We start from the raw sequence: 23,917 nt of genomic DNA, 5'->3' as shown, positions 1-23,917 counted from the left end.
TCGACCTACTCAATGACCCTAACTACAAACCTCAAAACTTTTAACCCCAAATTTCCAGGGTTTTAAAACTCACCCCTCCTTAAAGAAATTTCGTCCCTAAAATTTTCCACTAACAGAGCATTCGTCAAATATCATCTGAATTCTGTACAGTGAGATAATTCATTTTAAGTGAAGAGAGGTCAGAGATGTTGAGTAGTGAAACAGGGGTGAGTTTAATGAATAAACTGTACTAATTGACCGAGCCAAAAATTCTGAAAATTTTATGGTAAGAAGATATGTGAGTCTAGTTTCGGGGAAAATTAACGGAACTTAGTTTGGAGCTCTGCAGCTCCGGATAAAAATAATTTAGTGACTGTAACTTGACTAGACAGCTTATTTGAAGTTGAATGGATAATGAAACTATAGAGTATGTTATTTCTAAAAGTGTTATGTACACTAAGGATGTGGGATGGAGAGGAGGAGGAGGAAAAATAAAATATACGAATGATTCGTGTATAATTGGCCATATGTTCGTTTATAATCGATAGACGCCGAATTCGTATCGGTATTGAATTTATTAATAGAAATTGTTGAAGTTTTGAATAATATGTTTAGTAATAAAAGAAAATGAGGTAAATATCGATATTGAATTGTTTGTGAGTTGAATGGGAACTATTATGGATATGATTTGAAATAAAAGAATTATTGTAGCATTAAAATGCAAATTGAATTGAGAAATTAATTTGAATTGTGAACACGAAGAGTTGTGAATTGAATGGAATTGAAATAAAACATTGAATTGTTATTACTTGTGAATTAGTCATGCTTTGTGAAATATCTGTAGTCATACGGATGATTATAAAGTATCTTGTTATTAGAATCATTTGGTTATGAGATGTTATAAAATTGTGAGATTTAATGGTTGTGTATACTAATTTTGGCATATGCTTGAGATATGTAATGTAGTAATATGCTGAAATTAATATGAAGAGATTTATGATTGTTATTAATGTTGATTTTGACATAATGTGGATTATTCAAGGTTGAAATAATTTAATGGATAAATTGAGTATACGAATGAGTTTGTATCGAGTTTTATAGGCTTTATTTATTATGAATATGATATTTCGTGGATAGGTTGTGAAGAATTTTAAAAGCACGTTAATAATTTAAAAAGTTTAATTTGGATGAAATTTTGTAACTCGGTTTAATATGTATGCAAGTGTATGTGATTTAGTAATGCCTCGTACCCTATTCCGGCATCGAATACGGGTAAGAGGTGTTACAAGAAGTAGGTGGGAAGATGCAGTGAAGACTAGAGGAGCTACATGATGTATATGCTTCCCTTCAAGTAGTTTTCCTAAAACAAATTAATATAGTATTGGAAAAGACACCACATACAAAACCGAGCCAACATTAAAGTTTTATAAAGGTTAAAAACTCTATAAGAGCTCCCTATACTATATATGATTTAAAAGGAAATTCTTTTTGTGTATTTAGTCCCATTATTATTATTTGATCATTTCTAGTCCTTCTACCTTTCCAAATGTGTATTTTTAGTCCAAAAATCAATTTCTTTTTGTTACATTTTTCAAACAAGCTGATATGGCTTATTTTAAACATGATAAAAAATGTCAAAATCAATTAAAAAAGCTAGACTCTTAACTGAAAATATACATTTTGGAAACAACTAGAAATAATCAAGGACTAACTCTACCAAATTATATAGTATAAGGATCTTATATCCACTTTTGTGCTAAACATTCCAAAGGGACCAGAAGAAAACCTGGTAAGGCTAGTATTATCAGTGCGATGAACAGAAGATTGCATCAAGGTGGAAACTGATTGGTATTTAGTGAAAACTCCGGAGGCGAGCCCAAGAAAAAGGGTCATCGATTCAATCCAGCCCATGTGCTGCGACACGTGCGAATAAATTGGCCTGTGAATAAGAAAGAATCTGTTACGTTTTGGGGACAGGCGCGCAAAACTTAAAATTCATGAGAAGAAGAAACAGAGCAAGAACAAGAACAAGAAGTCAAGAACATTTCTTCTTTAAAAAGGGGTCGACAGTTAGCAGAAGGGGAGACAAAAGCAAAGGTTTTTTCTCTGGGAAGGTAAGGAATCATCTCCCCTTGCTCTCGTTCGTTTTCTTTCTTCCTTTTTTCTTTTCTCTTATTTGAATGATTATTTGCCGAGAAAATGGATTATAATGACAGTATTTCGATTATACCAATGTTTTCTCTCTGCTTTATATATGTATATGTATATATATTTGTTAAATTCAGTAAATTTAAATTTATTATTATAATTTATTTCTGATAAATTTTTAAGTAAACATTCTCTTCTAAATTTATTATGCAGCGGATTATATATAAGGATCTGAAGTTTACATGCAGGGATTATATATGAGGATTTTATATAGCAGAAGGAGTGTTAGGATGTCCCCTTTTAGTCAATTGAGTATTAGATTTCACATTTATCATGAAAACCCTTCTGTTGAAAAAAAAAATTGTAATTGTAGCAAACATGAGCCCTGCTTAATAGTTTATCATCAGGTTAAATAAGGAGTAGCCTTGTTAACGTTGCCATAACCTTTCTGTCTTGGTAATTTGTTTGAACAATCTTAAAGAGGTGAACATTTAGTAACTTGCCTGCCTCTATTGCTCGGTTCTCTGTTTTACTTTGCTACTCATCTTTATATATTTCAAATGTAGATGACTGATCAAGAGAAACTAACTGAGCAATTGAACCCTTTCCTAATACATGTGGAAGGAAAACTAGTGGGATTAACATTGGAAATGCAAAAAAGCGACCAAAAGATGGTAAGGATTGAAATTTGAGTTTCACAGAGCAAATTATGACCTGAAAATGAAAGCATGTATTGTCCACTAAGTTCATTTCTATCATTTTAATGAATGATGCAAAAATGAAGTTCAACATTCAGTTATAACGATACTCTTCGACCAATTAAGTTTTTAACTCCTACTGGCATGTATGCAGAACTTGCCATCCCTTTAATTTCTTTAACGGGCCGTCTATTTTATCTTTTTCAAACTGTAGATTGAACCGTAAGAGAGATACTACATGAACACTTAAACTTCAAATAGTTATTTCTGACTGATCCCACATTTATGGTAAGATACCAAACCAAAACAAGAAATATCAGGTAGACACACACACAAATCCTGAGTAGGAAAGCTGTTATTTATTGTGTTATCATGTTGCAAAGTTTTTTTATTTTATCTGCTTAGTTTTGGACCAATATCTGATTCTGTTTTGCTTATAGGTTCCTCCAGCACATTTGAATCCCAAATCTTCTAATCATATGGATGCTTTGGCAAAAACTCGTGAAGCAAAGATAAAGAGATTGCAGGAAATTATCCTAGAAGCCAATCTGGAGTTGGCCAGGTTAAAGAAGAAACGACGGCTGGAGTAATTGCTGCTTCTCGTTATTTCGTTCCAGTAATAGCAGTCAAGAATGTTTTATTGGTTAATTGGGATGTTGATGTACTGATGGTGTTATTTCAGGGTTAAGACTTAATTAAACAGTAGTATTGAGTGGTATAGTTGATCTCACTGGTATTGGGATTCTTAATTTTCCTATCTAACCCTTCATATTCACATGTCTCATTTTCAATACTCATATTTGCACATTTTCATAATCACATACATTTATTTGCATATGTTCGCATACTCCTTACAACACTTAACCATACAAATAGTCACTTGTCATTTCACAATGTGACATTAACATTTCATATTTTCAATCCGAGAGTTTGTACTCTCATGTACTCAAATTCAATAAGAATTTTTTCTATATTAACAAGATGTTATAAATGAATTCACTTATCTCAATATAGTTTTTCATAAAAGCTCTATAAGCACCCAATCACCTTTCTACTTGAAGTTACCATAACGTAATTGATAATCCTTGACATTTTATAACATATCTCACTAATCAAATTCTTGTTATTACACAAGTTTATGCTTCAGTTTCTCCATTCTCTCTTTTATTCTCAAATCATTCATTTTAATTTCATATGACCATGCCATTCATGGTCACATTCCTATCAAAATACGTAAATTCTCAATAACAATGTTTTGGCCCAAGTTTATGTCACATTTATACTCATCACTATTTTCATGTTTGTTAAACTATTTATATTACTTATTAACATTACATATTTAATCTCGTACTAACATTCACCATTCAAATTCTTGGATTTTACCAATTTTAAACTCAACAAGGTAAGGATGATTCCTTGAAACTTACATTCCCTTGTATGAGTCAAGCGACCGAAATCACGCGGACACTAAGGTTGGAGCGGGTCGACCCCTAAACCGACGCCGTTTTGGGCGTCTGGGCTAATGAAACGGCGCCGTTTAGTAATGCTATTTAAGCAAAAAAAAAAAAATCAACAAACCCTCATTTTAGCCCTTTTTTTAAAAAAAAAAAAACTTTAAAAACTTCAAAGTTCTCTCAAACACCTCCCTCTCCCCTAAGATCCGGCCATTGCCTCAGTCCAGTCTTCAGCAAGCTCTGTATCAGAAACTGATGAAGTTAAGCTCTTTGCATATGGTTTTAGCCTTGCCCTCAGTGCAGCTCTCACACTTGCAGGTAACATGTTGTACAGATCATCTCTAGCATCATTACCAATCAAGTGAGGAGATGCTGCCAACCTCTCAATGACGATGATAACATTTGCATAGGGCAGTGCTAAAGCAGAAGCCGCAAGAGTTTCAGGCGGAGCATCCAACAACCTGCACTGAGATCTAAACACCGGCGAACTAGTTTGAACAGCATTTCCTTCAGGAGGATTAAGATTTCCAGCTTTGGTTCCACCAAGAATTCCTGAATGAATAGCATCATCTGCATCTATAATGCAGCCTCTGAAAGGTCCCACTTGAGTCAATCTATTGCTTTTTAAATGTGGTTTTTTTCCATTAGCAGGGGAAGGGTGGTTGTTAGTCTGCCAAACCATCAAATGTGGAATAGCTAATATTTGTGTAAACTCCAAATCTTTAAGTAGTTTAATCCCTCAATTACCTTCTTTGCATTCTGCATCACCCATTTTAAAACTTTAATTATAATTTTTTGTGAGAGTTCTGTATCATTTTTGTCATTGTAGAGACTAGGGATTTACCAACAAAGGTGTGAATCACTTGACACCACTGTTCACCCATACACTTCCTGCCCTTATGCGTGGGATGAACCCTGCTATCCCCACCGTGTTTCTATTGAGGTATGCCCACTTTACTTTTTGTTCCTTTTGAAGTGATGAACTGTAAGGCATTGCCTTTCTAATGAATCTTTGTTTGACATATAAAGGTACCAGGGGAGCGTATGGTGGGTTCTTTTGCTCTAGATGATTTGAAAGAATATATGCCTGTGCACCTACAGTCTACTTCTGAGGTACATCATATTGTTATTAGCTTTATTTCTTTAAGCAGGTCCTGACATAAGGCGCCTAAATAGATCAGCAAACTTTGTATCTGCTCTGAATTGGTGAAGGAGGGTTAGTAGTATATTTCAGTTGATATTCTTTGAGGATTGAACCCTCCTGCAGTAACTTGTCTAATAGGGTCAATTTACAGCATAAAAAGTTGCAAGCTAATACTATATCAATTTTTAGTTTCATGCTATATTTAATGAATATAGTAGCATTAGATGCTTACCTTGAATGTGAGCATTATTTTATGAATATTTCGGAGGCTAAAATTCTATAGAAAGCTCTTCTAATTTACCAAAGTTCAAGATAAGCCAATGTGCTATTGTACAACCTGCATGGCTGTGTTTGTCTTTAGAACTAGCATGGCCAAATACTAATAATTTTCAAACATTAAAAAATAAATAATTACACAAGTGTTGTAAATATGTGAACCTGATAATCTATTGATTATTGCTTAAAGAATAATTAAAATAACATAAATCCAATTACAATAGAATATATAAATTTAAAGAAAAAGGGGAGGAGAAGGAGAGAAGGAAATAAATTCTAGCCTTTTACCTAGTATCCTTTTGTTCTTTTCACTATTTTTTGTTTTGAATTAAGATCTATAATCCCGATTTTCTGCTGCAATGACTAATATCTGATAAAAATGAATCTTCAATTGCTGGGTTGTGACTAGAATCTCAAGGTATCACAGTAATCACCATCCTCTCATCACGGCCTTTGATTGTTTAAGCTTGGTGAATGAGTATGACACCAGCTTCTAAAAACACCATCTTCCTCTTCGTCATTACCTTGGATTCTTTTAAGTCTTGATAAATGAATATTACATTAGCTCCAGAAAACATTCTCCAAAGAAAATCCTTCACTCTCCCTTGTTCTTGAAAAATATTACTCACTATTGTTCTCTAAAGACATAAGGAATAGGAGATGGCTTGTTATATTATACTGCTGGAGTAATGTAGCATATGATTCTGTTGGCTCGTTTATAAATATTTATTTGAAATAGCTATTTCTTAAATATAAAAAAATTAGCTATTCAAGGTTATTATTTCCCCTCTACTCCTGTATCCTGGTTTTACATTAAATATTTATCTAATGCTAATCTGTCTACAGAAGATAGAAAGGATGTTGCTTTTATCCGCGCGTGCTGAGGGTGCAACAAAGGTACATTATCATAGTTAGGTGCTTTGAGCTGGATTTTTTTTGCATTTGTGTAGCTTAACAACTGAATTTCTTGTTTCAGGTGTTCACAATTATTGATTCAACATATCATGTTCTGAAAGACATGACAGATCAAAGTACCATTAGGTTCCAAGAAAAACAAAATCAAGAGAAACAAGGGAAACATGCTGAATACAAGGAGAAGTTTTCAGTTACTATTCCTTGCATTGGTATTTCTTTGGTTAATTCTTATCCACAGGTTAGCAGATACAAATTGCTAGAGTTTTGTTCTGATCTAAAGATATACTTCAAAATCTATTAAGCTTTCTCTTTATTTTGCAGGAATTGCTTTTTGCCTCTGCAAAAGATATAAAAATTGATCTATTTCAGAGTGTGGACCACCAAAAGCTTTCTTGCCATATATCTTCACTTCAAATAGATAATCAACTGCATAACACCCCCTATCCTGTCGTCCTTTCCTTTAATAGGGAATACAGAAGTAACCAAGTTGGCCAGATAAAGAAGGATGATAGCCCAAGATTTAAAGCTGAAAGGGGGTTACTGATTTCTTCAGATTCTTCGTTTGAACCTGTGTTTATCCTAGCTGTGGCAAAGTGAAGGAAGAAAGATATTTCATTGGTCTCTTTTGAATATATAAGCTTAAGGTGTCGTTTCAGATTCAAATGCATCTTAGTAATTGTTTGACTTGTAATAGTTTAAGTGCTTATTTTAGTATATATTTGCTTGCAGAATGGCAGATTTTTGCCTTGGGCTTGAACTGATTTTGAGCTTGCTTTACTTCTACAAAGCTGTCTCTCCAGGTTTACAGAGTCAAGCCTTGCCATTTTCTGATCCTAACTTCAATGTGGGTTTTATGCATGGTCAAACATCTGAGCATGTGAAAGTAAGAGAACAGCTACATAATACTGGTACTCCTGTGCTCAGTAGAATTGATGACACTGGTGGATTACCTTTAATAGTTCCAATAGGGGCTCCTTGGCAGCAAATTCACTGTTTGGCCAGAAGACAGAAGAAGATTTATGTGGAATCATTTGATTTGGCTCCTATAAAGTTTACTCTTAGGTAGAATAACTTTGTCTCTTGTGGAGTTGGTTTCTTTAAATTCAACTCAAGCTCTTATTTTATCACCTGTAAACTAACTAACAAATATAAGGTTTGGTTTGAACAGCTTTTCTAGTTCTCCTTGGATGCTTAGAAGCGGGGTTCTTACATCTGGAGAATCTGTTATCCATGTGAGTGGTTCTATTATCTAAACTCCTAGAACCATATAAGGTTGTGTATCATAGATGAGTATCTAAAAAATAAAAACTGGCATGATTATAAAAATTCAAACACTTCTAGCTTACCCAGGAAGTGGAGATTTCATTACTTGGCTAGTGAGGAAATAAATGAAAAATATGGCCAAATCTCATGTGGCTTCAGTGAACTGGTTAGCTTTTATTATTTTTTACCAAATATGATGGATTTGTGCTTCCTGCCTTGTACTAAGGACCAAACTTAACATATTTTCACATTTATTTTACATGCGCAGACATAGAGACTTGGTATATTTATTGGTACTCATATAGAATATATTGTTTCACTATTTTGACTGCAATTGGAATTGGCCACTATGCATTCAGGTGGATGCTACTTAATCTTGATTTGGTTAGTGCATATTTATAAGTTGTTTTGCTAGGATGAGATTTTCTTCTGCCTCAGTATATGGATGAAAATGACCTGAGCCATTCGCTCGCTATTTTAGGTGATGTCTTGATCCATCACATTATTATGCTTAGTACACGAGCTAAAGCTAATTCAGCCTACTTAGGATTCTCTAAGTTTTCATGGTTTCCTTGTGAGTTTGGCTTATTTTTGTCATTTTTTATGTTTGAATTTTTGCTAGAAGTTGAGACTATTTTAAAATTGTATTTGGTTGTCAAATACTAACTACTGCTTTTATAAGTTGAATAGAAACAGGGAGGGTGAAAAAAGGCTCAAACTAGCAGCAATGATCTTTTTCTCTTGTCCTTTTTCCCCAAATGTAATAATTGCATAACAGGAGCAAATGATATTTCCTACTCGTGAAGTTAAATTCAGAATGCTATTAAGTCTATTTCAGTTTTGTGTTTGCTAATTTGTTTATTGGTTTGGCATATGTTTCCCTTCTAATTGCCTCATCCTCCACAGAAATTGTAAACCACAAAAGCAAAAACATGATAATAATAAAATAAATGTAAGAGGGAATAGGGAAAACAATCATCATTCTCATTTCATCTTTTGATTCTTGGCCATGATTCTAATCATGCAGATGTTCTTGAGTCAATCATTAAATGCTCATTCCTTAATAAAAAATGTGCTTTTGTTTCACTACTTTTCTTTGCTTCATATTAATTCCATTGTTTTAGTAGAACTTTGAAAATTCCCTCGGGGTTCCTCTCCTGTAACGTACTAATCTTCTTGGTAAAATTATTCACTGCAGAGAGGTCTGATGGCTTTTGCTGATGTAGAGGGAGCACGAATTCATTTCAAAGAGTTGTCAATCATGCATCAAATGGCCAGTTGGGAATCTATTCAGGAGATCCTGATTAGGCACTATACTCGACAATTTCTCCATGAGATGTACAAGGTAAATATCAGATCGTCTTTGTTAAAATCATTGAACCCTATAGCATGGTGCTACCTATAAGGAAAATAGAATAGAAAGTGTGCTCCATTATTGAATTTTATCAAGCTATTTATACAAGTAATTCTCAACTTATTTTCCTTATAGCTAGAAGAAAAAATCTCAATAGCTCTAAGTATGTTAGAAAATATTTGAAAAACAAAGTTTTGGAACAAATAACAGAAAGCTAAAATGGAGTTAGATTCACGATAGTTGGTTCCTCTCTTTTACACCCTTGCAAGTTGGTGAAGACATTAACAACACCCAACTTGGAACATGCAACCTGATCTACAGTGTGTAAATGTTTGACTGCAACTTCTTTGTTTTCTACCTATTCACGAATGAAGTGGAAGTCGTTTGCACATGTTTCATTCAGTTATGGAAGACATGGCTTTCAGAAATGTATGTTGTGCTAACTTTATCACATATGATATGCTGGATGATATTGAGTGAAAAGCGTAGCTCACAGCAGAGATTGGCGAGCCAATATGTTTCTGTGACAGCAGCAACAAGAGCATGATATTCGACTTCAGTGTAAGATCAAGACACTGATCACTGCTTCTTGGAGGACCATAAAATAGTTCTTCCTAGATAAATCATGTAATTAGTAGTGGAAGTTTGATCAATCGGTTCACCAGCTCAATCAAAATTTGAATAAACTACCAGCATTGAGTCATGTTCACGAATTATGCGAATATCGTAGGATGTTCGATTAAAACATCGGAGCAACCATTTGATAGCCTTCCCACGGGACTAAAGTTTACTTTTGGCATATGGCTTCAGCCACTGATAGCATAACATCCAAATCTTATAGACTTATAATTTGGAGGTTCTTGGAATAAAATTTCATAGGGGCATGTTTTTTTTTTTAGACTTGGTGTGATTAACCTATTGATTGACAGCTTGATGATAGGCCAAAATCCAAAATATTGAGGGTAGTGAGGCTTTGTGTGAGAGTGTTTTAGCAGTTTAACAACATGTAGGTATCTGTGCTCTACTAGGGCCACTCTTTAGCTGTAGAGGAGGGGAAAATAATTGTTGGTGTACCGTGTGTTTTTAGGTAAGATAAACTTACAAATTCATTACCACCATCAATATAGAAAAGATTTTTGTTTGAAAACGTCGTTCAAGCAAGGGTCCATAAATCACTTTTATCAACTGACAACACTATGGAGGGCCCCATAAATCATTGTAAATTTTTTGTAATGGTCGTTGACTATGTAGGGGATTTTCAGCAAAAAGCAACCTATGCATTTTATTGAAGCAATAAGAATTACAAGCGGAAAGAGTTTTTGAATTTGAACAGAAAATTGATGCAAAATTTTATTTAGAATACGACAATTTGTTGTCTTAAGTGACGGTGCCATAGGTGAAGAGTAATGACCATATTGCATTGGGGATTAGTTGGACTGCTTGATGGCCCGTAGTAAAGTCCATCTCTATTCTGCCTGCTTACTAGAGGCGCTTCTGTATGACAGGAAAACCTCATAGATGTTTGTTTATTGTGGCAAAATTGAAAAACAAACATAAGGTTTCTTTTAATGGCGGGAGTACATAAAGTGTTAAGTAATTGAAAGTGAAGATTTGATGCACATTAATTGGTTTTTATTGATATGAGAAATTAGAATGGTGTTACCATTGCCTATTGAAAACTTTTTGGAACCATGGTAATCATGCACTTTTAGCATCTAAGACAATGTGATGAATGGCTCGGGAATCAACAACACAAAGCTCTGTTGTGCAGCAGCTGACTAGCAGGTTGGCATGAGCTTGGAGATTGTTATGAGATTGGGTTGATAAACTTTTGTCAGGTCACCCAGGCGATCATAGAGTTGACCGTAGCTCATTTCTTGTAGGTTGCTGTTGCTGGTTTCTTGTGGATCATCATTGCTCCCTGTTAAGTTGGGAATGCATTGGTTGACTATTTTGGAAAGCATTATACCCTTGACGGCGACTGCTTCTTTGTTTGTTGGGCTATACAAGGGTAATGGGAGGCTTTTGCAATTTTCTGGCTTCCTCATGTTTTAAAAGGGGCTCGTGGTTCATTTAACTACTCACGTTTTGAATTTTTGTTGAGATTTAAGATTAATTTCACTAGTGTTCTGATGTGAGAGTTGTGGTTCTTTGTTTAGTATTTAGGGCAATGATTTTGTAACAGGACCGGTGGTTTGATTAGATAAATTATTAGTTCATAAAAAAATAAAAAATAAAAGTATAACAGCCGGTTCAACTGGTTTGTACCGGTTCGCAGGTCAATTGGTTCAACCTCTTTCTCCAGACTGGTGTTCCGAGTGGTTTCAAGGTTTGGTTGGCCGGTCTGGTCCAATTCCAACAACCTTGATTAAGAGTTTAGTTTATTAAATATCTGCAAGTTTTGAGTTGTGAGAGCAGCGTTTGAATTAGTTAGTAAATTTAAAAGGGTTTAGTGGATGAAAAGCAGTATAGGATTTTTAACGATTGGTTGAAAAGGTTCCCTCAAATCCAAAACTGCAAATCTTGTCTACTGTGTTACCAGATTGATGTAGAACAAGCATTCTTAAACACAATAATAGCCTTAATAATCTCAATTGCATGAACTCAAATCTCATGTCTCATAGGTAAAAATCCCTAAATCAAAATATCAATCATCATAACTTAAATTCCAAGTTTTATTGAAACCTATATTTATGACTTCACAAACCTAGGTTTAAAAAGTGCATCACAATAAGGCCACCTAGCTATTAAGGAAGGTTTGGCAAAAACAATATTTATGTACAATAGAATGACCACATAAACAAAGCCACATGATAAATCTCCTCTATCAGTGGGCTTACTCACAGGCCTCAGATCAAATTTCAAGTCCTGCTGTTCCGTTGGTACGACAACTTGAATCTAGAATCTCAACCAAATCCCATACTTAACATTAAAGCCAGGGTGACTAATTTGTGAAAGATATCACCTTATATTTGATGTTTGTACTCTTGGGTGCCTCGGAACTCCATTTTTCATGATTCAGAAGTTATGCTTTGTGCAAGACCCAATTTATGCCCAGGCCCAAAATTACAACCCAAACTACAAACCCATGACCCAGGGCCCAATAAGCCCAAAACCTTAACTAGTTTCAGCAAAAAATCAGAAACCTAGAAACCCTAGTGCGCCGCATCTTGCTATGTACCCATGTGCCTCCAGCGTACTCGTCGCCCGAGGTCTACCACCGCCAGTCGGCCTTACACCAAAATGGCAAGCCACGCCTCTGCCTTCGCCAAGTACCTGCAAGCAACATGAAAGAAGAAACAAGCAGCACAAAAGAGCAGAGACAGTAAAAATAAATTTATTTTTTTCGGTTATATAAGCCGAAAATCAAACAATGTAAAAGGGGGGGATTTTATTTTTTTTCTTTTCTTTCTTCTCTTTCGGTTAAAACCAAATTTGCTGTAAAGAAGAACTTCCTCTTCCTTTTTACAACGATTAATAAAAAAAAAAGATCTAAAAAAATCAAACACTCAAGGTGACTTTTTCATTCGTTTTTTTATACGCATTAGCCTTTTTATTTTTATTTCTTTCTCTATCAGTGTAAAAGCATAAAAAATATAAAAAAAAATAAAATTTTTACCTTTTTGGAATTTACACGGTGGCGGCTCGGTGCCGGCGCGACGGAGGTGTGACAGGGCTGGCCGGGAACTGGTCTTGGTCCAGAGAGAAGTCCCCCCTCCTCCCTCTTCTTTTTTTTCTTTCTCCATGTTCAAATGAATTTTTTTTCTCAGAATTTGGTTTTTTATACCCTTATGGAACGGCGTCGTTTTGCCTTAAGGATTCCTACCCGTGCGTCGACCCGACCCGCAACCTAGGGTCCGCGTGTTTTTGTGCGGGTGGGTTATTTACAATCGTGGCCCTTCCACGTTTATGCCCTTTTTAATTTGCTCCCTTTTCTCTTTATTTTCATTTTCTTTTAATTCGGCCCCGCAATTTTGTTTGGATTCCAATCGGGTCCCTAACCCACTCACGCACTGAAAAGGGACACATTCGCCCAGTATTTTTATTTTATTTCGATTTAGTCTTTTTTTTAGTAGTTTTATTATGTTGCTCATTATTATTATTATTATTATTATTATTATTATTATTATTATTATTATTACTATCATTATATTTATACTTATATTTACTTATATAAATCTTAGATATATGTGACATATTATATTATTATTATATAATTGCTTACATATATATATACGTATATATTTTTTTACTTTTTAATACATATATAAATACTCATTTTATATCTATATTTATATATATGTATATTTATATTTATATTTTCTCACGAATATGTATATACTTACTTATATATATTTTATATAATGATTTTAAAATATGTACATATGTTTTTATTTTATAATTTCAAAGTATATATATATATACACATGCGAATATATTTACATAATATATTTATACGTACATAGTTCCTTTTTATAAAAGTATACATATATATACATACTGTTATATACACATGTTTTCATATATTTCAATAATTTTATGTATATACACATATATATCTTTTATATTTTTATAGTTTTATACATTTTCTTTTTTATTTACATTTTCATTAATTGGAATGAATGTTTTAATTTTATTACTTATGCTTGCGATTGTGTGTTATATTAGTTTGTCTTTATACTTATTTTACTTCGTAGCCTTTGCTTGTATTATTTTGCTTACATCATCATCATTTCATTACACCCATTTTTATTCAGATTTGTCAAAAAATGAAAATTTTAAAAATATAAGTAATATTCGGTATTTTAGATCTCCGAGAAAATCGAGCCCTAACGTGTTGGGTTCCGACTTTCTTCGTTGAATTTAAATAATCGAGATTACTCTTTTAAAAATGATAAAAAGCTCGTTATCAAGAATTCAATACGTCGTGTCATAACGCATTGGATGTGACACGTTATTTTTTCGAGACGAGGATTTTTCTAAAAAATAGTAAGACTATTTTGCGTTTGGAAATTCGAGGAAACGTGCCTTAATGTGCTGGGTTTCGATTTCTCGTTTAACCAAATAGCCAAATATCTTCTTAAACCTCAATCCATGTCGTTCAAGTTTTTAGGATCGTATTTTTTTTTAATTCTTTGAAGTTTTCAGTTTTTCGACACTAAGATATTAATTAATCAACCAAGTACCAATTTTGGGCGTATCGAGGGTGCTAATCCTTCCTCGTGCGTAACCGACTCCCGAACCTATTTTCTGAATTTCGTGGACCAAAATCGTTGTTTTAATAAAATTAAATTGTTTATTAAAAACAACCAGTTTTCAAGGTGATCCAATCACACCTTATTAAAAAGGATTGGTGGCGACTCTCACATTTGATTTCATTTTTCAAAACCTAAGTCGACCCCGTTTTTCATCCAAAAAATGGTGTCAACACTTTGATCTCCAGCTCCCTTAGAATCTGTTTGAAACAAATTAGTGCTCTGCACACTGCAGAGCTTGCCATGTATGAATTTCATTGCTGCTGACTCTGTTACCTCTGATGTGATTCATCATCTTCTCGGAACTATTGTGATAGTTGTGATATCTTGCATAATTATGTCATGATTTTAGGATTAATTAGCATAATATTAGGCATATCATAGCATATCTTTGACTTTCCTTATTTGTGTATCTAGTTATTATTATGAATAGGCTATGTAACTTATTGTAAGTAGACAAGCAATATATTCCACAAGTCTTTTCCCTATTTCTCTCTTCTTTTCTTCTCCTTATTTTTTTATTTATTTTTTTACGGCTGTTACGGCCAACAGTAGAGCTGCAACAGCAGCTGTTTTCTTTCTTCTTTCTCACTTGATTTCACAGAAACTAATGTAATCTGTAGGTGTTTGGCTCTGCTGGTGTTATCGGCAATCCCATGGGATTTGCTAGGAGTCTAGGTGTAGGAATTAGAGATTTCTTAGCAGTTCCTGCAAAGAGTATTTTGAAGGTAATTAAATTTTGTATTCTTTGTTAGCTTTAACTCTGTGTTAATGGCTGAGGGCTAAAATAGGAATGTTTCTTTTAGAGTCCCACTGGACTTTTCACAGGTATGCCTCAAGGTACTAGTCTTCTGAGCAATACGGTCTATGCACTAAGTGATGCTGCCACTCAATTTAGTAAAGCTGCACACAAGGTATCACTAGATGCAATTTGTTCTGATTAATTAAGGTTTTATTTTTTATTTTTTATTTCTTAATGTTATTATCTATGAGAAACTTGAATTATTCAGTTAAATATCATTGATTGACAGTGAAAAGCTATACTGCTTGCAGGGTATTGTTGCTTTCACATTTGATGAGCAGGCTGTTGCAAGAATGAAAAGGCGATTGAAAGGGGAGGCTTCACACAGTAAAGGCATAATTAACGAAGTTTTTGAGGTATGAACATCTTTTCTTCTTTTTATCTTTTCAGCTCTTTCTATTTGGATGGTAAATATTGCACCACAGCAGTAAACCCTCTGGAAAGAAATAAAGCTGCTTGTTAACAGTTGTCTTTTATGGGGAGCCTGTTTGGATAGAGATGTTACTGCGTGCCTTTTCAAGGTTGAATCTTATTTTCCTGTTAATTTCAGGGACTTACTGGCCTCCTTCAATCGCCAGTTAAAGAAGCAGAGAAACATGGTGATACGAGTCAAAAGGCCCAACCCAAGCTCAAGAATGTGATGGGCCCAATCAAGAAATTTATCCATACTTAGTTAAAAATTAGGCCAAATTATCAAAGTGGCCCAAGTTGTAAAGTTTTATTTTTATTTATTTATTTATTTATTTACTTAGTTTAAATTTTTATGTAAATATTCAGTCCAAGAGTCCCAGATAAAAAGACCTTTGACCGAATTTCCATATTAAAATAATTAGGAGTTTTTTTTTTATTTTAGTTTTCTAATTAGATTAGGACTAGTTATAAGGCCTATTTAAAGACATAGCTGTCCACCTTGTTATACACTTCTCAAATATATTAAAAATTTCAGATTTGTTTAAGTGCAGAATTCTCTTTGAGTTTTTCTCCAAGAATTCTCTCTTGAGTTTTCTTTAGAGATTGTTTAACAATCTCTTGATTGTGGGAGCTATCTTCAACCTTCTTCTTGCCATTTATATTCTTTGGAGGGGAGATTAGAGCCGTTTGAAGGGGGTTGTGAGATCTTTCGGGATTTCAAGGCTTCTTAGGACTTATCTTTTAATTTCTTGCTGTCAATTCTTTCTTTATTTCTGCTTGTGCCGAATATTTATCTAATTTATTTGCTGTTCTTATTGTGTTTCCAGTTTTTTTTCTATCTTAAAGAATCAGCCAAAAATCCCTAATTTCTAGGGTTCTTGCCGATTCCTCCATACTTTTTTTGGGTGAAATTAGATTGTCGAAATTTGGGGAAAACTATCTTGGTGTTCAATTGGGCAGAATCGCGATCTCCTTTAGGATTTCAAGAACCCTTATTAACACTTATTTCTATTCTCAATTTGATTCTTTGCTGATTTGGGGATTTTTAATTTCAGATCTGGAAATTCAAAGTTCTAACCTTTTAATTTTCTGTTTCGTTTCAGATCTGATTGTTTAGGGTTTTCGTAGGAGTTTCCCGTGACTTGGCAACTCGATCTTGGTCCGCGCGCAACCCTATATCATTTGGTATCAGATTTTGGGCGTTTTAGGTGTTTTTGGTTGATTTTTAAACTGATCTCTATTTTTTAAAGCACAAACAGCAGTTTTACCCAGAAAAATTGTTTGAAAAAAATTAATTTGAGTGGGTAAACGTTGTCCGATTGATCTGAAATTTTACATAGATATTTTTGGCACTGTGATTGAATATAAAAAAATTAATCCCACAAAAAAATCAGTCAAAAGAGTCAAAAAATCAAAAAAATATGAAATTCAATAAAAATTTTAAAAAATATTCAGCGGGTTGAATTTGGTGCCCAAACTTTCCAGATCAAAAATTAAATATATAAGGACATTCCAGATTTAATTTTGTGATTTTTGGAGATCGGGAACACCTCGAATGAAGTTGTCAAGTTACTCCGCAGTTTTCGGGTTTTTCTGTTTTCAGCAATTTTTATTGATTCTTAGCTGTAGGTTTTCATTTGTTTGCCTTTATTCTTCCTTTACGCTATCTAACACCTTCTTGTTTCTTGTGTTATTAGGATTTAAACGAGTGCACAACTTCTTCCTCGGTGCAACACAAATCAATTGGTGTCTCGTCAGTTTTTGGCATCCTAGTGCAAATTAGGATTCTTTGGTAGTTTGGTTCACACTCTCTAATTGGTTGATATAAACTTTGATAAAGAACTCACAAGATTGAATTCTACCTCATTGAGAATTTGAATTTTCTTTTTGAGTGATTTACGGTGAGGTTTGCTAACTTTTATTTTTGAGTGTTGAGTGTTTATTTTTTACAGGTTTTTGAAAATGTCTAAAGGTGATAATAATGATGACATATTTAAAAGATTCCAACAACAGTTGGACGAACAGGCTACTACACTTCGAGCTTTGAATACTACTTTGAATGAGGTACGATTGAATCAAGAACCTCAATATCGAGATCCAATCAAGGAAGATAGGGATAACCAGCCCCATAGGCGCGGCCCTCGACGTGTCCCTAGAATGGATGATGATTTTCATGATCGTGGGCAACCTTCTTTGGCAAAACCAAAGAGCGAGCAGCAACGAGAACATCTCTTTCATACTCGCTGCCATGTACAAGGTAAGCTTTGTAGAGTTATTATTGATGGTGAAAGTTGCTCGAACATAGCCAGCACGACGATGGTGGAAAAGCTTTGCTTAACCACTACCAAGCATCCACAACCTTATCAACTATAAGGGCTTAGCAACGAATGCCGATTTAAGGTCACTCAACAAGTGCGCATCGCCTTTTCTATCCGTAAGTATCAAGACGAAGTTGTGTGCGACGTAATGCCTATTCAAGCCTGCCATTTGTTGCTAGGAGAACCATGGCAACTGGATCGAAAGGCCACTCACGATGGTCGTACAAATAGGTATTCTTTCAAGCATCAAGAAAGGAAAATCACCTTAGTGCCGCTCACTCCGGAACAAGTCCATGAGGACCAAATCAAACTGAAAAATTCTGTTGTTAAAACAAGTGAGGAAAAAGAAAAACAGAATGAAAAAGAGCAAAAAGAGATTGAGAGTGAAAAGGAATGTGAAACAGAAAAGAAAATTGAAAAAGAAGTTGAAGAAAGAAGAGAAAATGAGTTAGAAAAAGAAACAAAAGAAAAAGATGAGGAAAGGGTAGTGAGGAATGTTTTCACTAACCAAGATATGAATTTTTCTTGTGTTGCTACTTTTCAGGTTCCCGAAGGACCGAAAGATAACTTTCAACTTCAATACCTCTCAAATGAAAGACGCTTTCGTAAGATCAACATAGGCAAAGATGAAATCACACTACATGAGCCCGAAGGTAAGCGAGGTAAGGAAATTTTAGCAACAAAGTCTCGTGCAGATTTGAAAATTATTGATAAAACTTTTGGTGACTTAGTTCTTAAAAGATCCCCTTATTTTGATCCAATTAATTGTTATTCTTCGATTGTGGTTGATAAAGTCATTACAAAAGGAAGCGTGAGTTGCTATTCTCTTGATTTGCCTTGTGTAAAATTCCCGAATTTGTGCAAACCTGTTTTGGTAAATAAGGTAACGAAATTTGTCAAATTTATTTTCAATTTATATTCGTGCCTTAAACAGTTTATGTGGTTGTACATGAAGTTTGAGTTCCATTTCACAAAGGTCAACTCAACAACGGAGCTTCGACTACACTATGCCCCCGATGAGCGAAGGTTTGTATTAACTGGAAAAGGTAAAATCGACCCTTATTCTTCTGCTTATAAAGGTACGATGCTTGAAACTTTTGAAACACTTCTGTACTCTTCCGATAGTGACAAAGATCGTGTTGATTTAGATCGATATGTGCTTGACTGTCCCATCTTGCTTATTGATGATCTATCTATTTTGATGGTTGATAAAAAAATTATTTTTTTTTATAATTTTTATGATGCATGCGTGAGTTAATATATAGTCCGTCAATTAATGCATGGTAATCTGAGTCTGTCCATTCGCATGCGTTATATCTGTTTTGTTATGCTCATGATTGGATTACAAACTTGTTTGCGTTGCTATTTACTATTTCATGGCTATTCTTTTCAGTGGACTCAATTGCCATTAGTCCCGTTCGATCGCGAAAAGTCGAGTCCATTTGACTTTTCAGATTCGAGGACGAATCTTTTTGAGGAAGAGGGGAATGATAGAGTCAAAAGGCCCAACCCAAGCTCAAGAATGTGATGGGCCCAATCAAGAAATCTATCCATACTTAGTTGAAAATCAGGCCAAATTGTCAAAGTGGCCCAAGTTGTAAAGTTTTATTTTTATTTATTTATTTATTTATTTACTTAGTTTAAATTTTTATGTAAATATTCAGTCAAAGAGTCCCAGATAAAAAGACCTTTGACCGAATTTCCATATTAAAATAATTAGGAGTTTTTTTTTATTTTAGTTTTCTAATTAGATTAGGACTAGTTATAAGGCCTATTTAAAGGCATGGCTGTCCACCTTGTTATACACTTCTCAAATATATTAAAAATTTCATATTTGTTTAAGTGCAGAATTCTCTTTGAGTTTTTCTCTAAGAATTCTCTCTTGAGTTTTCTTTAGAGATTGTTTTAACAATCTCTTGATTGTGGGAGCCATCTTCAACCTTCTTCTTGCCATTGATATTCTTTGGAGGGGAGATTAGAGCCGTTTGAAGGGAGTTGTGAGATCTTTCGGGATTTCAAGGCTTCTTAGGACTTATCTTTTAATTTCTTACTGTCAATTCTTTCTTTATTTCTGCTTGTGCCGAATATTTATCTAATTTATTTGTTGTTCTTATTGTGTTTCCAGTTTTTTTTTCTATCTTATAGAATCAGCCAAAAATCCCCAATTTCTAGAGTTCTTGCTGATTCCTCCATACTCCTTTTGGGTGAAATTAGATTGCCGAAATTTGGGGAAAACTATATTGGTGTTCAATTGGGCAGAATCGCGATCTCCTTTAGGGTAGAACCCTTATTAACACTTATTTCTATTCTCAATTTGATTCTTTGCTGATTTGGGGATTTTTAATTTCAGATCTGGAAATTCAAAGTTCGAACCTTTTAATTTTCTGTTTCGTTTCAGATCTGATTGTTTAGGGTTTTCGTAGGAGTTTTTCGTGACTTGGCAACTCGATCTTGGTCCGCGCGCAACCCTATATCACATGGCCTACCTGAGAGGATTCCAGGTAAACCACTGGTAGCTAGTTGGCTGCAGGTCTTATGAACCATGTTACTATCATAATCAACAAGGCATGCATCATCATCTGATTATTTTTGTGTTCCGTACAGGAATAGCTTTGGGAGTAACAGGACTAGTGGGAATACCAGCTGCTAGTATACTTGAGGTTACTGGAAAAACTGCACAGAGTATTAGAAACAGAAGCAGATTATACCAAATGGGTTCACAACGTTGTAGAGTTCGTTTGCCAAGGCCTTTAAGCAGAGAACTTCCTTTGAGGCCTTACTCTTGGGAAGAAGCTGTTGGAATATCGGTGCTTAAGGAAGCTGATGATGGCAAGCTCAAGGATGAAATCTATGTCATGTCCAAGGCACTCAAAAACCCCGGTAAATATGTCATCATGACAGAGAGACTTGTGTTGGTTGTTAATTGCCCGAGTCTTGTGGACTTGGGGAAACCTGAATTCTGAGGTGTTGCAGCTAATCAAGAGTGGGTGATAGAAACAGAAATTAGCCTGCATAGTGTAATCCACACTGATGCTGATGATGGGGTGGTACATATTGTTGGAAGCAGTTCAGATGCATTGTTAAGACAGAATCAGCAGATGTCGAGGAAGGGTGGTGGCGGTGGGACGAAGATGCGGTGGAATAGTCCATCAACTCCGCTTCCACTTTTTCAGACCAACTTGGAACTGGAATCAGAAGAAGACACAAAGCACTTTTTACGGGTTTTGCTTTCTACAATTGAACAGGGGAAAGAGCAAGGGGGAAGTGAATATCTATTGCAGAGAAGTAGTATCAGGTAGATTTCCTTTATTAGTTCCTTTTCTGTAAGCCTTTTTCACCCCCAGTAAGAACAGGAGAATATATATAGTTAAAAACAAAGGTCCCTAACATAGTTCACCAAAAAAAAAAAAAAGAAAAGAGAGGAAATAGCTAGATAGGAGTTGAGCTGGAAAGCATTTGGTTTTTACTCTTGCATTTATTCATTCTCGTGTATATAGTTTGTACAAAATTATATTTTACAATAATAGATATATACAAAAAGTTGGTTCTGCTAAGTATAAGTTCAAGACTTTATCCTTCAAGGATTAGAATTATTTATATATTCAAATACTGTTTATCTTTTTGGTTTTTTTCTCTCTGCAGAATGTTGTGTTGGGATTGTGTGTATTTGTTTTTTTTTTTTGAATAGCTACTTTGACATTCATGGATGTCAAGGTATGTGAGTGTTCAATTCTCTGCACTTTACTGTGCAGGGAAAAATACATATATAGGATCTTGATTCTTGACACCAATGTGTTGAGATCCTGTTGGAACATTTACTTTGTTTTCTAAATTCTAATCATGTTAAATGAGATTTATTTAGTGTTAGGCCTGTAAATGAACGAATAAACTTTTTTCCATGTTCGTTTGTTTATTTTTAAGTTTGTTTGTGTTGGTTAAGATTTCAATTTTTTGTTCATGTTCTTTTATTTAAAATTATGCGTTCATGTTTGTTTAATGTTGATGAACATGTACATTTAACTTAATCGAATATGTTCATGAACATATAATTGAAAATGTTCACGAACAATGTTCATAAATAATAGACAATAAATAAATACATACACATATTGTTTAGATATAAAATAGTCAAATATAAAATTAATAATTATATTATAAATGAAAAATACAAACTAATAAAATTTTATTAATATATATTAATAGAAGATTAAATGAGTTTTAAGATAATTTTATTAATATATACTAATGGAATTTTTATAAGAAAATATCATTGATAAATAAATGAATCATAATGAGTCAATAAACAAGCTTATAAACGAGCTTGTTTGTGAATATAAATGAATTGAATACACTTTTGTTCATGTTTATTCGTTTATTAAATAATCATAAAAATTTTGTTCATACTCGTTTATTTAGCTTAATAAATGAACGTAACGAATATTATACGAACTATTCATCGAGTGTTCTATTCATTTACATCTCTGTTTAGTATGTTATTCCAAACATTGAAAAAAAGGCTAACAAATATAGGAAAGTTTTATTATCACATCTAGAGGTGTCCATGGGCCGGGCGGCCCGGCCCGGCCCGGCCCGATGACCCACCCAAAATATGAGAGGGTTCGGGTAAAAATATAGGCCCGAAATATGGGTTTGGGCAAAAAATGAGGCCCGTTTAGAAAACGGGCCAGGCCTCGGTCACCACTTTTTTGGCCCGGGCCCGGCCTGGCCCGGCCCAAATTTAATAAATAAATAATTTTTATTTTTAAATTTTAAATTTTAAAATATTTTTAAAATACTTTTATTTTTATTTTTTTATTTTTAAAATATTTTTTGGTGTTTATTAAAAAATGGGTCGAGCTGGGCCAGGCTCGGGCATAGGATTTTATTCTCGGGCCGGGCCTGGAAATAATTTTAGGCCCATATTTTGGGCCGGGCTGGGCTCGGGCCTAGGAGTCGAGTCGGATTTTTTTATGGGCCCAGCCCGGCCCATGGACACCATCATATTATATTTTGCAAACAACATATTCAAAATAGTTTAATTTTATAAAAACTAATTATATAATAACGAAATATTACATTTCATTATATATTAAATAATCATTTGTGAAGGGTTTTGAATTATTGGCTGCTCCTGCTGGGTTTGTTGGATCTTCATCAAATGCATTATCTATAATCTGGTTTGGAGTGGCTTTTGTTGTCTCGCTTAGTAACCATGAAGTAACCATTTTTGAAGGTTTTGGGTTTTACATCTCTGGGTCTTTTTGAAGGCAAACCGTAGCCGATCAATGCTGACTAATTTTCTATAAGAACCAAGATTGAAAGCTTAATGGTGGTTCTCTAGTTATCCGTTTTTCTAAAGAACAGTCAACTGATCATATAAGACTTTGGGATATAAACTGAAAAAAGATTAAGAAAATATGCCATGATTTTTCATTAAAGAAAATGACATAAAAGTTTTTGCCAAATGGATGCATGCTAAATTGAAAAGGAAAGTATAACTGTGAGTGCTAAATGAAATTTTAAGCAAAACTTAAATTTGTTTTTCAAACCAAAGAGGCTTGAAACTACGATGCAATATTAACCACGTAACCGTAAACTTATTGTCCGAGGATTTGGAGGTTCACCCTTGTAATTTGTCTTTTAGAAAATACTTTTGTTGCCAAGTCTTAGTAGGGATTCCAAATCAGATTGAACCATTGCCTTACGCAAAACTACTGGAAATTCTAACTTTTAGGTTTTGGTTAAGATTATTTCACTTTTCTAATGCAAAAAATGAAAACAAAAATCAACCCCTTGCTTTCGATGATAAGTATATTATGTTTAGTCATAATTCATAGTTTTTTAAGTGTCTTCCACTAGTATCATGATTGAACCTGCCTTTTGATAAATTGTTCTGATTG

General features: G+C 34.2%; 3 protein-coding genes across 3 annotated transcripts; all 3 read left to right on the top strand.

Moving 5' to 3' along the window:
- Positions 1–1,725: 1,725 nt before the first annotated feature.
- On the top strand, positions 1,726–3,618 carry LOC128040610 (uncharacterized). Its single transcript, XM_052629759.1, has 3 exons — positions 1,726–2,093; positions 2,694–2,801; positions 3,266–3,618. Exons 1-3 carry the CDS (start codon positions 1,977–1,979, stop codon positions 3,413–3,415), a joined length of 375 nt encoding a protein of 124 aa, XP_052485719.1. The 5' UTR covers positions 1,726–1,976; the 3' UTR covers positions 3,416–3,618.
- A 3,496-nt stretch (positions 3,619–7,114) lies between these two features.
- On the top strand, positions 7,115–16,252 carry LOC105779317 (uncharacterized). The gene is made up of 8 exons (XM_012603073.2): positions 7,115–7,258; positions 7,344–7,676; positions 7,783–7,846; positions 9,076–9,222; positions 15,110–15,214; positions 15,293–15,400; positions 15,540–15,644; positions 15,839–16,252. Exons 2-8 carry the CDS (start codon positions 7,345–7,347, stop codon positions 15,959–15,961), a joined length of 984 nt encoding a protein of 327 aa, XP_012458527.1. The 5' UTR covers positions 7,115–7,258; position 7,344; the 3' UTR covers positions 15,962–16,252.
- Positions 16,253–20,424: 4,172 nt separating this feature from the next.
- LOC128040612 (intermembrane lipid transfer protein VPS13-like) lies at positions 20,425–21,570 on the top strand. Its single transcript, XM_052629760.1, has 2 exons — positions 20,425–20,518; positions 20,622–21,570. Exon 2 carries the CDS (start codon positions 20,729–20,731, stop codon positions 20,978–20,980), a length of 252 nt encoding a protein of 83 aa, XP_052485720.1. The 5' UTR covers positions 20,425–20,518; positions 20,622–20,728; the 3' UTR covers positions 20,981–21,570.
- The last annotated feature ends 2,347 nt before the right edge of the window (positions 21,571–23,917 follow it).

The sequence above is a fragment of the Gossypium raimondii genome, chromosome 4 (genome assembly GCF_025698545.1).
Source record: "Gossypium raimondii isolate GPD5lz chromosome 4, ASM2569854v1, whole genome shotgun sequence".
NCBI lineage: Eukaryota > Viridiplantae > Streptophyta > Magnoliopsida > Malvales > Malvaceae > Gossypium > Gossypium raimondii.
The sequence above is the reverse complement of the archived record's forward strand: the minus strand, read 5'-3'. Positions and strand labels throughout refer to the sequence as shown.